This window comes from Ochotona curzoniae, unplaced genomic scaffold (assembly GCF_017591425.1).
Source record: "Ochotona curzoniae isolate NIBS_2020 unplaced genomic scaffold, NIBS_Ocur_1.0 contig_883, whole genome shotgun sequence".
NCBI classification, from domain to species: Eukaryota; Metazoa; Chordata; class Mammalia; order Lagomorpha; family Ochotonidae; genus Ochotona; species Ochotona curzoniae.
The window spans coordinates 37,573,281-37,585,404 of NW_024466599.1; the positions used below are offsets into that span (position 1 = coordinate 37,573,281).

The 12,124-nt window shown below is 38.5% G+C and overlaps 1 protein-coding gene across 1 annotated transcript; it reads right to left on the reverse strand.

Annotated features, from left to right (window-relative positions):
* Window positions 1–3,217: 3,217 nt before the first annotated feature.
* GKN1 (gastrokine 1) lies at window positions 3,218–8,264 on the reverse strand. Its single transcript, XM_040993345.1, has 6 exons — window positions 8,253–8,264; window positions 6,056–6,109; window positions 5,837–5,974; window positions 5,012–5,122; window positions 4,046–4,187; window positions 3,218–3,312 (listed from the first exon to the last, which is right to left on the reverse strand). The coding sequence occupies exons 1-6, from the start codon at window positions 8,262–8,264 to the stop codon at window positions 3,218–3,220; spliced, it is 552 nt and encodes a 183-aa protein (XP_040849279.1).
* Window positions 8,265–12,124: the final 3,860 nt, after the last annotated feature.

Here is a 12,124-nt window from a genome sequence, read left to right on the forward strand (position 1 = left end):
ACTTCGACAGCACATCTACTAAAACTGGAACTAATCCTCCACCTGCATGTGCTGGCATCCCATATGGGTACTGTTTGTGTCCGAGCTGCTCTGCTTCTCACCAAGCTCCCTGTCTGTGGCCTGGGAAAGCAGCAGAGGATGGTCCAAGTCCTTGGGACACTACACCCACATGGGAGATCTGGAGGAAGGTCCTAGCTCCTGGCTTCTGATCGGCTCACTTCTGGCTATTGTGGCCATTTGTAGAGTGAAACTGTGGATGAAAGATCTTTCTCTGTCTCTTCTTCTGTCTGTTGTTCTTTCTAATACAAATAAATAAATCTTTAAAAAAAGAATTATTTTTCTTAGAATAAACATTCAACTATAGTATATATTTGCTTATTTTTGTTGATTGTTCTTTAACCTTTTAATGTAGTAAATTTCATGAAATCAATCTTTCTTGCTAGAAAAAAACCCAATGTGATCAAGCCATATTAGTAGTTGAATGCCTTAATCAATTAAGGAATTCTATATATTCATGACAGAAATTTCCCTTTGGATTTCCTTTTTTGTTTGTTTGATTTTAGAATCAAATCTGTTAATTTTATGAAATGGAGAGTATTATTTTTGTCTTTCTCTATACACTTGAAAGTTTATATAAGATTATAGTAATTTGAATCTTCAAAGCTTGTTAGAACTCCTGTAGAGACCATCTTGACCTGGGATTTTCTGCTGACTTCATGACTTACGTATTTCTTAGTTTCTGATAAATTTTATCTAAAGTTTGTCAAACTTACAAAGACCATAGAAACAAATTTTTACTTTCTTGAGCCTCACTACTCTATATTTTTTCCATTTTATTGAATTCTGATATTGTCACTATTATTTTTTCACCCATGTATTTTGGGTATACTTTTCCTTCTAATTTTTAAAGTTGAAGACCTAACCCATTGTTTCGCATTTCTCTAGCAAAATTTTAAGAAAATATATTTATCTATTTATTTGATTTTATTTAATTGAAAAGTGGAAGGAAGAGAGACAAAATATCTCTCAATTGCTGATTCACATCCCAGATGTTGCAATAGCAGGGGCATGGCTAGGCCAAAATCAAGAGCTGGGAACTCAATCTGTGACATCCATGTGGGTAGCAGGACCCAATCTCTTGAACCATCATCTGTTGCCCCTCAAAGGTACACAACAGCAGGAAGCCAGTATTCAGAGAAAACATAAGACTTGAATCCAAACTCTCCAGTGAGATGTGGGTATCCCAAGCAGTGTCTTAACAGCTGTGTCAACTGTTCCCCAGTCCCCTTGCAAAAGAACAGCTAAGATGATCTGTTTTCCACTACCCGTTTCTACTGTTACCAGTCAAAAGGTTTACCTGGTGTGCTTTTGTTTTACACAGTTCTAAACAGGCTCTACTTTTCATTGTGAATTTTTCTTTAGAATTTGTACTGGTGAGAAATATGTTACTTAATTTCAAAACAAATGGAATTAATTTTTTTTAATTTGGAGGGAGATATTTATTCTCTCTAAATTGAAGTCATAAAGTATGTCCTTTATGATGCTAATGTGAAATATTTTGATAAACTTACACCTTACCATGCAATTAGTATTTATAAATATCCCTTGCGTGTTTAAGAAACATATGTATCTGCAGTGTTCTATGTAGATTCATTAAAATAGGCCTGTAATTATATTTAAAATTTGTGCCTCTTTCATAGCTTCTTCTATAATTTATTAAAAAGTGTGTTAAAACTTTCAACTGAGATAACAAAATTGCTCAACTCTCCCTGTAATTTTGTAAATTACCCTTTATATAAGTGATAGGTGTTTATGTTATAGAATTTTAGCATCTCCCCAGCGAATTTAGATTTTTTAAATCCTGAAAGAGTGACTAGGTAATGCTAAGAAATATGGAATTCACTGATTTGCAGGTATCAGTACATGGTGTTGCACACAGTTTATGAATCATAGTTCTGTATCTTTTTCACTCACAGTAGGACATTATTTAAGAGAATGACTTTTAAGGGACTTTTAACAGACCAGCACCTGTCATGGCTCCAGACTATTTTCAGAATTTTACTTATCTTGTAACACATTCCATGTGACCAATGAAGAAATTGCATCAAGATGAAGAAATTTATAGTAATTTCATGTCAACAAACAGATAAATATTTGATTTCTTCTAGATGTTGAGAAATAGTGACTTTTTAAAAAATTCACTTGAGTTATTCATGGATATGTCACTGAAGATATGAGAAAGGATTAAATATCCTCTTTGTGAGTCCTGGATTAAAAAAAAAATGCATGGGGTCAATTTTCAAGCATGAATCACAATTTCATATTGTAAAGTACTTAATTTGGACATCCTATTTTCTCTGAGATCCTATTTTCTCTGAGATCTTTCTGGCTCGGTAGAGACCCTGCACACTGCTGGAACCATAAGACCCATTCTCTTGGGGTCCAATGAATGGAAGAGATGGGCTATTGAATCAAACAGAATCAAAGAAAATTGAAACTCAGATTCAACACTTGACACTACCCCCATAACTGGAGAAGAGGAGACTGAAATTTTGGTTAAGCTATCTACTATCATGAGCTCAGGAAAAAAGTCATTTGCAAAGTGAAAAGAAGAAGTCAAATTTACAGAGAAACCGAGAAGAGATACAAGAGAGAGGTCTGAGGGGAAAACCAGGTCTTATATCCAAAGAATTTCTGGTTCTAATCTCTTTTTATACTTAGTTGCTTTTATCCTCCTTAAATTATTTTAGAGATTTCTATATTTTTGCAACAAACTCCTCTTTCTGACTTAGGCTACTTGGAGTGGATTCTGTTTCTAGTGTAGTCTGGAAAGCTACAGTGCATGCCAACTACAGAGCAGCCTTCAGGGTAGTTGGGTGCTCTTGGAGCCATTCCCAAGGCTGTGGTTGGTGGTGTCTGAAGCATCTGAAGGGGTCTTTTATAAGGGACAGCCCTCCAATATAGGCTAACAGTTGGGGCTGGTGCACTTCAAGAACCTGCCACCACTGCACTGCAGTTTTCTCCTGTGCATTCCAAATAGAAAGTGAAAGGAATGCTAGTAGAAACAGAATTCAGTGCTATGTGAGTTTATTGAGACTTCACGCAAACATAACTAGCAGAAAACTTTTTCAAGAGTGATAGGATAAAAACCATTAGAACCCACATATTCCCCACAGCATATACTGGCGACCAAATCCAGAGTGACTTCAGAATTTGTTTAGTCCTCCACGGTTTTTCCACAGTAGGAAATATTCAGAATCCAAAGTACATTTGTACTGAAGCATTTTCCTGAGTAATAAAACAAGTTTGCATCTGATAAAAGAAAAAACAACAACAAAGCCTATATCAGTGTTTATTCAATGACGTTTTTGGGAGAATGAGGGTGGGGGAGTAGGTAAAGAGCAGGGATTGTCATATAGTTTTAAAACTGGCTATGCACTAATTTAGAGATATCTCTGTTTGAAATCAGTCAATTCTGATCTACAAAATTATTATTATGTTAGCAATACGCCTTAAAGTAGAAGCTTGATTTTTGTGTAAATTATTCTTTTCACTGCCTAGTAATCAAGCTATAATCGAGCCTATAATTATTACCCTTACAGAGTAACAGAAACTCAATAGATTCTATTAGTATTGTTCTCTAGTTTAGCCACTCACACATTTTCTTGTATGTGTTTTAAATTTGCTGTAAATTCATCCTTGAAAGTTAGTATTCCATGATGGATAGGACCACAGAATTTAGATTCTAACTGTCAGCATTGACCCAATCCTGTTTTTTTTTTTTCATTTTTTTCTGAGCTTCAATTTTCTCATCCATAAAAGGAGAAATACACTAGAAACCCTAACAAATGATCTTTGTGTAGAGCAAATGAGTTAGTAAACTTAAGGCATACAGAACAGTGTCTGGCATAGAGCAAGTGTTACACAAAAGGTAGCAGCCTTGATGACTATATCCTAAGGCATTTGTAGTTTGTGGGCACGCCTGAGATCAGTCACACAGTTTGACCAGCATCAAATTAGAGTACACAGCAGGGGGTCTGCTCACCTGGAATCTCCTCAGCCCTGTAGGTTGGAATCCCCTGGCACATGCGGGCAACGTTATTTCCAAACTGGCTCAGATCATCAACTGTGTCAGGATTGATTGAGTATATCAGGCCCTTAGGAGGTGATCCTCCTGGTGCCTGCCCCTGAGAGTGAGTGTGAAGAAAAAGGAGAAAGAAATAAATGGACAAAATGAGTGCCATGCCCATGGTTTATTGATCAGAGGAAGTACCGGGGCAATGGGAAGTATTGCTCCAATATAATTTTTCCACAATTGAGATGAAAAGTCTATGGCTATGCCACCCTGAACATACCCTATCACATCTGATCTTTGAAGCTAAGCAGGGTTCAGCCTGGTTAGTACTTGGATGGGAGATAGAGAACAAATTCTAGTGCTTTATATCATAATTTCTATGTGTTTTGAAACTACTCGGAAATTTGAGGCTACACGTATTCTAAAATTTGGCCTCATTTGGTCATCTTAATTTAGATTGTGTAATAATCCTCTTTTAAGGATACAGTTTATTATTTTCTTCTGCCCTGCTAGTGAAATGCAAATTTATCAGCTAAAGGCATACAAATTTAAGCAAACATTAGTAAAGAGCCATGGATCCCCTCTTCCTATCCACTTTAACTTGAATTGTCAGATAATGTATTTGCAGTCACATCTGAATTTCAGATAAATATAAAAATTGTTGTAGTGTATGTACACCTCAAGTACTGCGTAGGAAATATTAATGCTGCTGAAAAAGATACATTATCTAGCTGAAATTCATGCTTAACTGGATATCTTCTATCATTACATGCTAAATTTGATTATCTTAACTAATCCTTGGAGAAAAATGCCATTGGAGAAGCGCTCTTCAGAGGTTTGGTATTCTAAACATCAGGCTTATATGCTGCTCTGTCCAGTGCCCATAGAGGTGTGTGAGTCACACCACTTGATGTGGTGGCATTCTTCTACTTTTACCTTCGTTTCCTTGGCCAGAGCATCAAGAGCTTCAATGGAGGGCATGGTATTCTTGTTCAGGGCATGCACAATGCAAGACTTCTTGGCGAAGAGTCTGGTTGCTGCAAATCCCTGTTAAAGAATCAGTAGTAAAGTTAAGATTCTCTGACTTATCACAAGTCAGTTTCACCAGCAGAGGGAAATGAACTCCATGATTATTATGAGTGGAATAAGAGAACTGGATGTAGCCCTGTTTTCCAATCAATGACCGTAAGCTGTTAGACAGCAAAGATTAAATATCTGATGCTATGCTTGGTCTTTGAGTTCTAACATGGTGAGCCACTCTACATACATCTGTGTTACTGATATTATCTTTAAAGATTGTCATGTTTTGATGTCCTTTGATCCTTGCAATGTATCAAGGGGGCAGGTGAGACAGCAATTAGTTTTTTAATCAATCAGATGACAAATTTGAAGCATAAAAGCTTATTTCTTATAAGGAAATGAAGACAGAGTGAGATGGGCTATCACTGGGCAGCAATAATAGTGTATAGATCATTCATCATTATTAAGAGTATCAGCAGTTGGGCAAAAGGAAGTTCATATTTGTCTTACGTCCCTTCAATCCCCAATAACTATTCATTGCTTTCAATTGTAGGAACTTAGTCATTCTATTTAGGGTGTGAAACTTGGTGAGTTAAATAGGCACATCAACTTACAACTATTGTACTTTTATCTATTTAGAATTTACTATGTTAAATTTTGATGGTTAACTTGTATAAATGTTTATTAAAAATAAAAGACACTGTGTTTTCAAAGAATGCAAGTTGCACATTGGTTACCTACCATTTCATAATCCCAGAGGGTATTCCAGGAGTTCCAGCCGTTGTTGTTGTCAACGTTGGCCACATTGTGCTCGTTGTTGATGGTCACTGACTGCTGTCCACTGCCGTTAGCGTTATTGTCATCATTGATAATAATATTCTGGTATTTGTAAGAAATTAAAAATAATGTAATACAGCATTTCTTTGGGTTATGTAACAAACTTTAAAGGATGAGACTTACATAGCCAGATAGACCGGGAACGAGAATGAGTCCAAGAAGTCCAACAAAGATCATCTGAAATCACAAATAATATTGATCTATTGGTGCTTTGCAAAATGATGCCCTCTTCTTCCTTACTTTGTTCCATAAAGATTTTACTAGACATGGGTGTTGCAGGTTAAATCTCTGCTTAGGACTCTGTATTCCACATCAGAGGGCTAGAGTTTGAGTCCTGGCTGCTCAGCTCTTCCCATTATCTCCCTGCTAAAGTGCCTGGGAGGAGCAGTGATGGCCGGAGAGCTTCCCACCCTGTCCCATGGCTTTGGGATGACTCAGCCTCTGTTGGGCATTTGGTGAGGCAGCCAGAACATAAAAGATTCTCCTCTCCCTGTTTCTCTCTGTCATTCTGTCTTTCAACTAAATGGATACAAAAACAAACAAACAACAAAAAACTAAATAGATGCATCTTTAAAAACATTGACTAATTTTACTGGTATGTTTAGTGATCTGTTTTTTCTTTTACCTTTTAGCCACAGAAATTTTCAGTAATTTAAATATTGCTTAATTATAAGTAATTATACTAATACATAATCTCAGACTTTTATAAGTTTTTATTAACATAAAAAACCTTTCATGCATTTCACAGGTACAGTTCTAAAATACCCATACTGCCTTCCCTCCTTCTTTCTTGCAATCCCCTCTCCTTATCTCTCTTTTTCCTTAATTTTCTTTAATTTACTTGATAAGCACAGGCTTAACATACCACTAACCATAGTGCTTAACAAGTAGAAAGCAGAAAAAGCACTGTTTCCAGGAGCATAGGCAAGGCTTACAATGTAGATCTTTCTGAGTCCCAGATGAGCCATACACGGTACAATGAATAATATCTGTGATAACAAAATTGTTATAAATTCTAAAAATTGTACTTGAAAATAATTTAGTTGATTTTCTTATTCTACCTGGGACACTCGCCTCCTAATATCAAAAGTCCTTTTCTATTTAAAAAAAAATGTATAGAGATGGATGGGCATGTTGGAGGCTTGTGATGTGAAAGACCAAAAAGATTGGGCCTGCTGCTCTGTGTATTTAGCAGAGAGAAGTAAGTAAGAGTGTCCCAAGATTCTTGGATTAGTCAGCTCTTGCTAAATGTGTCACTGGTTATCAAAACACAGAGCTGTATGCACAATGCTACATTCTAGGTACCCTTTCTCATTTCCTTTGCCCAGACAGTTGAGAGCTGCCCTGAAGATTCAAGGCAATTTTAGAAGAAGTTATATTCTCACTTGACAGTTTAAGGAGTCAAAAAAATAGTTTTTCATAAAAATTCAAAGGTGGCAGGCATGTTAGAAAACATTTAGTATAAATCAATCCTTTTACAGTTGATGGAAAGAACTTCCAGGGGTAAGCGGCTTGGTTAAGTTTGTACTCTTTGTACATACAAAACTAGATCCATGCCACGCTCTTCCCATCTTTAACTTTGTTGCTAACGAAAGAACTTTTAAAATATTACTATTATTTTACCTTTGCAATCCCATTATAAAGTCTGTTATAATCTATTCTATTATAGCTTTGAAGCATCAACATATTCATCTAATAATAGCCCATTTGCATCTTATAAGAAATGCAGCACCACTACCATCTTTGGCTTGATTTGGGAGTCACTCTCTCACATTCTCAGATTTCTGTCTGGAACCCGACACAAAAGGTTATTCTAGTTTCAGGCTTCAGACTTACTCTTTGTCAAACAAATGGTTATGGGTTGGGCTTAAGGGAAACTTTTGGCTTGAAGATCCACTTCAAAACAAAGAAAATGACCGTAAATTCCTCACCCATTTATTTTGATACAAAACCTTTAGTCTTGTGTAGACATTTCAGAAATTTTGGTAAAAGGTGGAACTCAAAAATGGATAACAGCAGGCACTGTCTAGGACTTAGCGACTCTTTACCCTTTGTAGAGAAACCTGGATCAGATGACATGGAAATAAATTTACTGATGGTTGCTCACTGTAACATGCTCAGACAGCAATTTAATCCCATTGTAATGATCCTTTCCAATAGATAAGCTTGCAAATGTCACTGTTCCATAAGAAAGAATGATATAATTTTTGTTTCACTGAGTTTTCTGTTATAGTGATTTTGTCATTGGGTCCTCTTACCTCAGAATATTAACCACACTCAATTCTATCATAGTAATTCAGAAAGAGAAAGCTCTACTTACTGTGATCTTCATGTCTCCAGGAATGCAGAGGAGCAGAAAAGGTAGGCATGGAATTGCATGGCAAACCTTCTCATATTTGTAGTTGACCAGCTCTATTCAAGCCAGGCGTGATTAGGTGGAGTCGCAGACTTATCTTTTTCTACTTCCCATATCTGGGCCATGGTTTCGCATATCAGGAAACTCTTGGAAATATCGTCCAAGCTAGCAAGACACTTTGACATGGAGTTGGTGTGATTCATTCTCTGTTGAAGGTGAAGGTAGCACAGCCAAATCAGTATGATTAATGATAACTTCTGACCTAACTGAAGCTGTGGGTGTGGGTAACTTCTACATTGACATTATTGCTCAGGAAAAGAATAATCCCTAAAACCAAACAAGACCACAGATGAAAAATTGTGTTTATACCTGGCCTTCCAGATAACAGCTGTCATAGCAACTGGCACACAATTTCCTCCTTCCACTTTTACCTGAGACCATTTCCAATGGTTTAGCTTAGGCTGAACATAGTTTACCTTATTGATCCCCTTGTCTGTGAGCCTGAGATCTTCCATCAGTAGTAGCCATATTTGGTTAGAAAACCCAGGAGCTCGGGTGGGTATTTGGAACAGTGGTTAAGATACAGTCAGAGAGGGGCCTGGCATGATAGTATAGTGGTTAAAGTCCTCGCCTTGAATCCCATATGGGTGCTGGCTCTAACTCCAGCTGCTCCACTTCCCATCCAGCTCCATGCTTGTGGTCTGGGAAAGCAATGGAGGAAGGCCCAAAGCTTTGGGACCCTGCACCCATATGGGAGACCCGTAAGAGGCTCTTGGCTTTGGATTGGCTCAGCTCCATCTGTTGCGGCCGCTTGGGGAGTGAACCATCAGAAGGAAGATCTTCCTTTCTGCCTCTCCTCCTCTCTGTATATCTGCCTTTCCAATAAAAATAAATAAATCTTAAAAAAAAAAAGCAAGGAAAAGATACTGTCAGAGGTGCTAGCATTCGCATACTGAAGTGCCTGCCTGGATTTGAGTTCCAGCTCCACTTCTTAGTTCAGCTTTCTATTAATGTACAGTATGGCAGCCAGTGGTTGATGGCCCCAGGAGTTAGGGCACCTGCTTCTGGGAAGTGGCTTTTGTACTATCTCTGAAGATGTACCTTGGGATGACAAGCCATCTGGAAGCTGCTTGTTGGGACTGGACATCAGGAGACCTTGATTCTTCTCTTCCTGCTTTCAATGACTCATTACCCTCTTACACGTGAGATTTCCTATTGGTAGAAGAACAGAAATACTTCTTCTACATGATTTTGAGTATTGTGACTTCAATAACTTCAAAGGCAGAAGGTCTTCTTCTGGATGCACATAGTACATTTGTGAGTGTAAGCGGGTATTGGTAAGCAACCCTGGTCTCATCCAGGTCAGAGATCCAGAGGTTGCAGGGTGAGTCGCATGCTCCTTTTTGTCCTGAGTCATATCTTGTATTCTATCACAGAAGGAGGACTAAACATGTCACTACTATCACCTCCTTAGAGCTTGTGCTGTGCTGACACGTGTGCGAATAATGCCCAACAAGCTCTTTAAGCATGTTAGATTATATAAAAATGTTCAAGCTAGAGGATTCTGAGTGACTTCTCTTTATTTACCTGTGATTTTTAGTGACAGCTGGAAGGTACTCCCTGTACTGGCTGATGTCAAGGGAATCCAAGATGACAGTGTAGCCCCAGTGCCTTGGGATTTACGAGGGGCCAACCTGTCCTGTGTAAATAGGGCTTGCCCTGACCACACAGACTGATGCTGGAACAAGCCCCTATCTTCATTTTATCACACAGTGCACATACTCACCCAAGACTTCATCTCCCTCCCTACCTTGTCATGCTGAGTTGTGTGAAAGCTTCCTTTGTGTTGCACAAATGAGAAGCATCCCATATCTGTTGTGTTCGTACCATGGTCTGGAGGGAGATTTAGAGCTTCTCCACAGGAATCGGACCTTTCTCATTCCTTCTTGGCTCTAGGTGAAAGGGGGTGCTTCTCTATAGGGAATATTTTCATCACTAAATATTCTTTCTCAAGATTCCCTTTGTAGACCTGCTATAGTGGCAGTAAGAATATTCAAGAATTCCTTAGTAACCTTCTCCTTGAAGTTGCTTATGTTTAGAACGCAGCAGCCTTTAACCCATTAACTCCCATACTAGAAAGTGTTTGAACATGGAAGTCTGTTGTGCAGAGCCTCTGTCTCAGCCTCTGTTGCTCATTTTCTGAGAAATCTACATGATGCTTTGATGATCCTTAGGCTGGTCCTAATCCAGCAGGCTCCTCTTGAGGTATGAACACCTTTCATTCTGTCCCTCCTGTGATCTTGGTCTAGCAGCCTATTGCTAAGACTCACTGTGGTCCTATGACTACAGCCTGGTACATGCAAATGAAACCCTCCATGTGTGCTTGGGACCAGGAATGACACTCCCAGCCCATTCTCCTATAAAAAAATGAAATGAAGAAGGAATGGAAACATATAAAATAGCATTTTAGTAATTATTTCTAGAAAGTTTCTAATTCCAAAAAATCCAAAGCTTATTGACTAAGTATTGGTATAGGAGAAACCCTCTTTTCAAATTTCAGGTGGGAAATCTTTATTAAGGCATCATTGAGCTCTTTATTTATTTTTTCATTTTATTTATTTTCATTGGGGAGGCAGATTTACAAAGAGAAGGAGATGCAGAGAGAAAGATGTTACAACTGCTTATTTACTCCCCAAATGGCTACATTGGCTGGAACTGAGCTGATCAAAAACCAGGAGTCAGGAGCTTCTTCTCTGGGTCCCCCACATGGGTACAGAATCCCAAGAACTTAGACCATTCTGCACTGCCTTCCCAGGCCACAAGCAGGGAGCTGGATGGGAAGTAAAGCAGCTAGAACATGAACTGCTATCCATATGGGATGCCGGTGCGTGGAGGTGGAGGATTAGCTAGTTGAGCCGTTGTGCTAGCCTCTCCTTATTTTTGTTGTTTCCACTGGGACCATTGCCTCTTAACATAAATGTAACTGTCCCTTTCTCTTCCTGCTAGTATATGTCCAAGCAGCTGTGCTTTTCAGGCCTTCTGAACCCCTTCAGAGGAAAGCAATGATGTACTGTGTCCCAGGTTCACTGTTGTCTTGAGTGTTAGAGTATTGCAAATAGAACTTGAAAACAAATTGCTAAAAGAATGTATCCTGAGTAATTTAATTATTTGTACAAGATACATGAAAGTAGAGCTACAAAAGAATGTTGATCAATAGCTTCATTTTTCATCATTATAAAGAACAATTAAACCTTATTAAGCAGTTCTGTCCTGAGTAGGATTTGGAGAAAAGAGTAGAAATCACACAATGCTAGTAGCATGTTGCATTGTAATGACCTCATTCTGATTCAGAAATAATGTCACTGTTTCTTGCTCAGTGTTCACATGAAAATCATCAGCAACAATTGATGTAAAACCCCTGTGCCTAGATGCAGTCATTCAGTAGTGGCAATCAGACCTGGGAAGGATTCATCTGCTCACTGAAAGAGAAGAATTATATCCCAGTTGGTTTTGAAACAGAGTGATAGAGCTAGCAGAACCACACCCAGAGACAGCCAGCATCTTGTGAGGACCCTGTGGTCCCTACACCACACCAACTTCTGTGATTTCCCTAATGGAAAACACCCAAGTAAAGGACTTGCTCCAAGACCAGAGAGAGATTGGGTCAGATCCACTGTACTCTTCAGATTATATAACATATCCTGGTGGGAGGCAAGACACATGCATAGTATATGGATATGCCAAAGTAGGACTGACAGGCTTTGTGACTTTTTCAAGGTCACATGACAGATAAGAATGGGAGGACAGAGCCGAATAACCTCAGGACCTGGGCTCAT

Excerpts from the sequence above, each read along its gene's own strand:
- GKN1 (XM_040993345.1), bottom strand. Across the intron at positions 5,123-5,836 it reads CCCTCTGGGATTATGAAATG|GGATTTGCAGCAACCAGACT; the intron begins GTAGGTAACCAA and ends ATTCTTTAACAG. Across the intron at positions 4,188-5,011 it reads CTCTGGCCAAGGAAACGAAG|GGGCAGGCACCAGGAGGATC; the intron begins GTAAAAGTAGAA and ends ACTCACTCTCAG.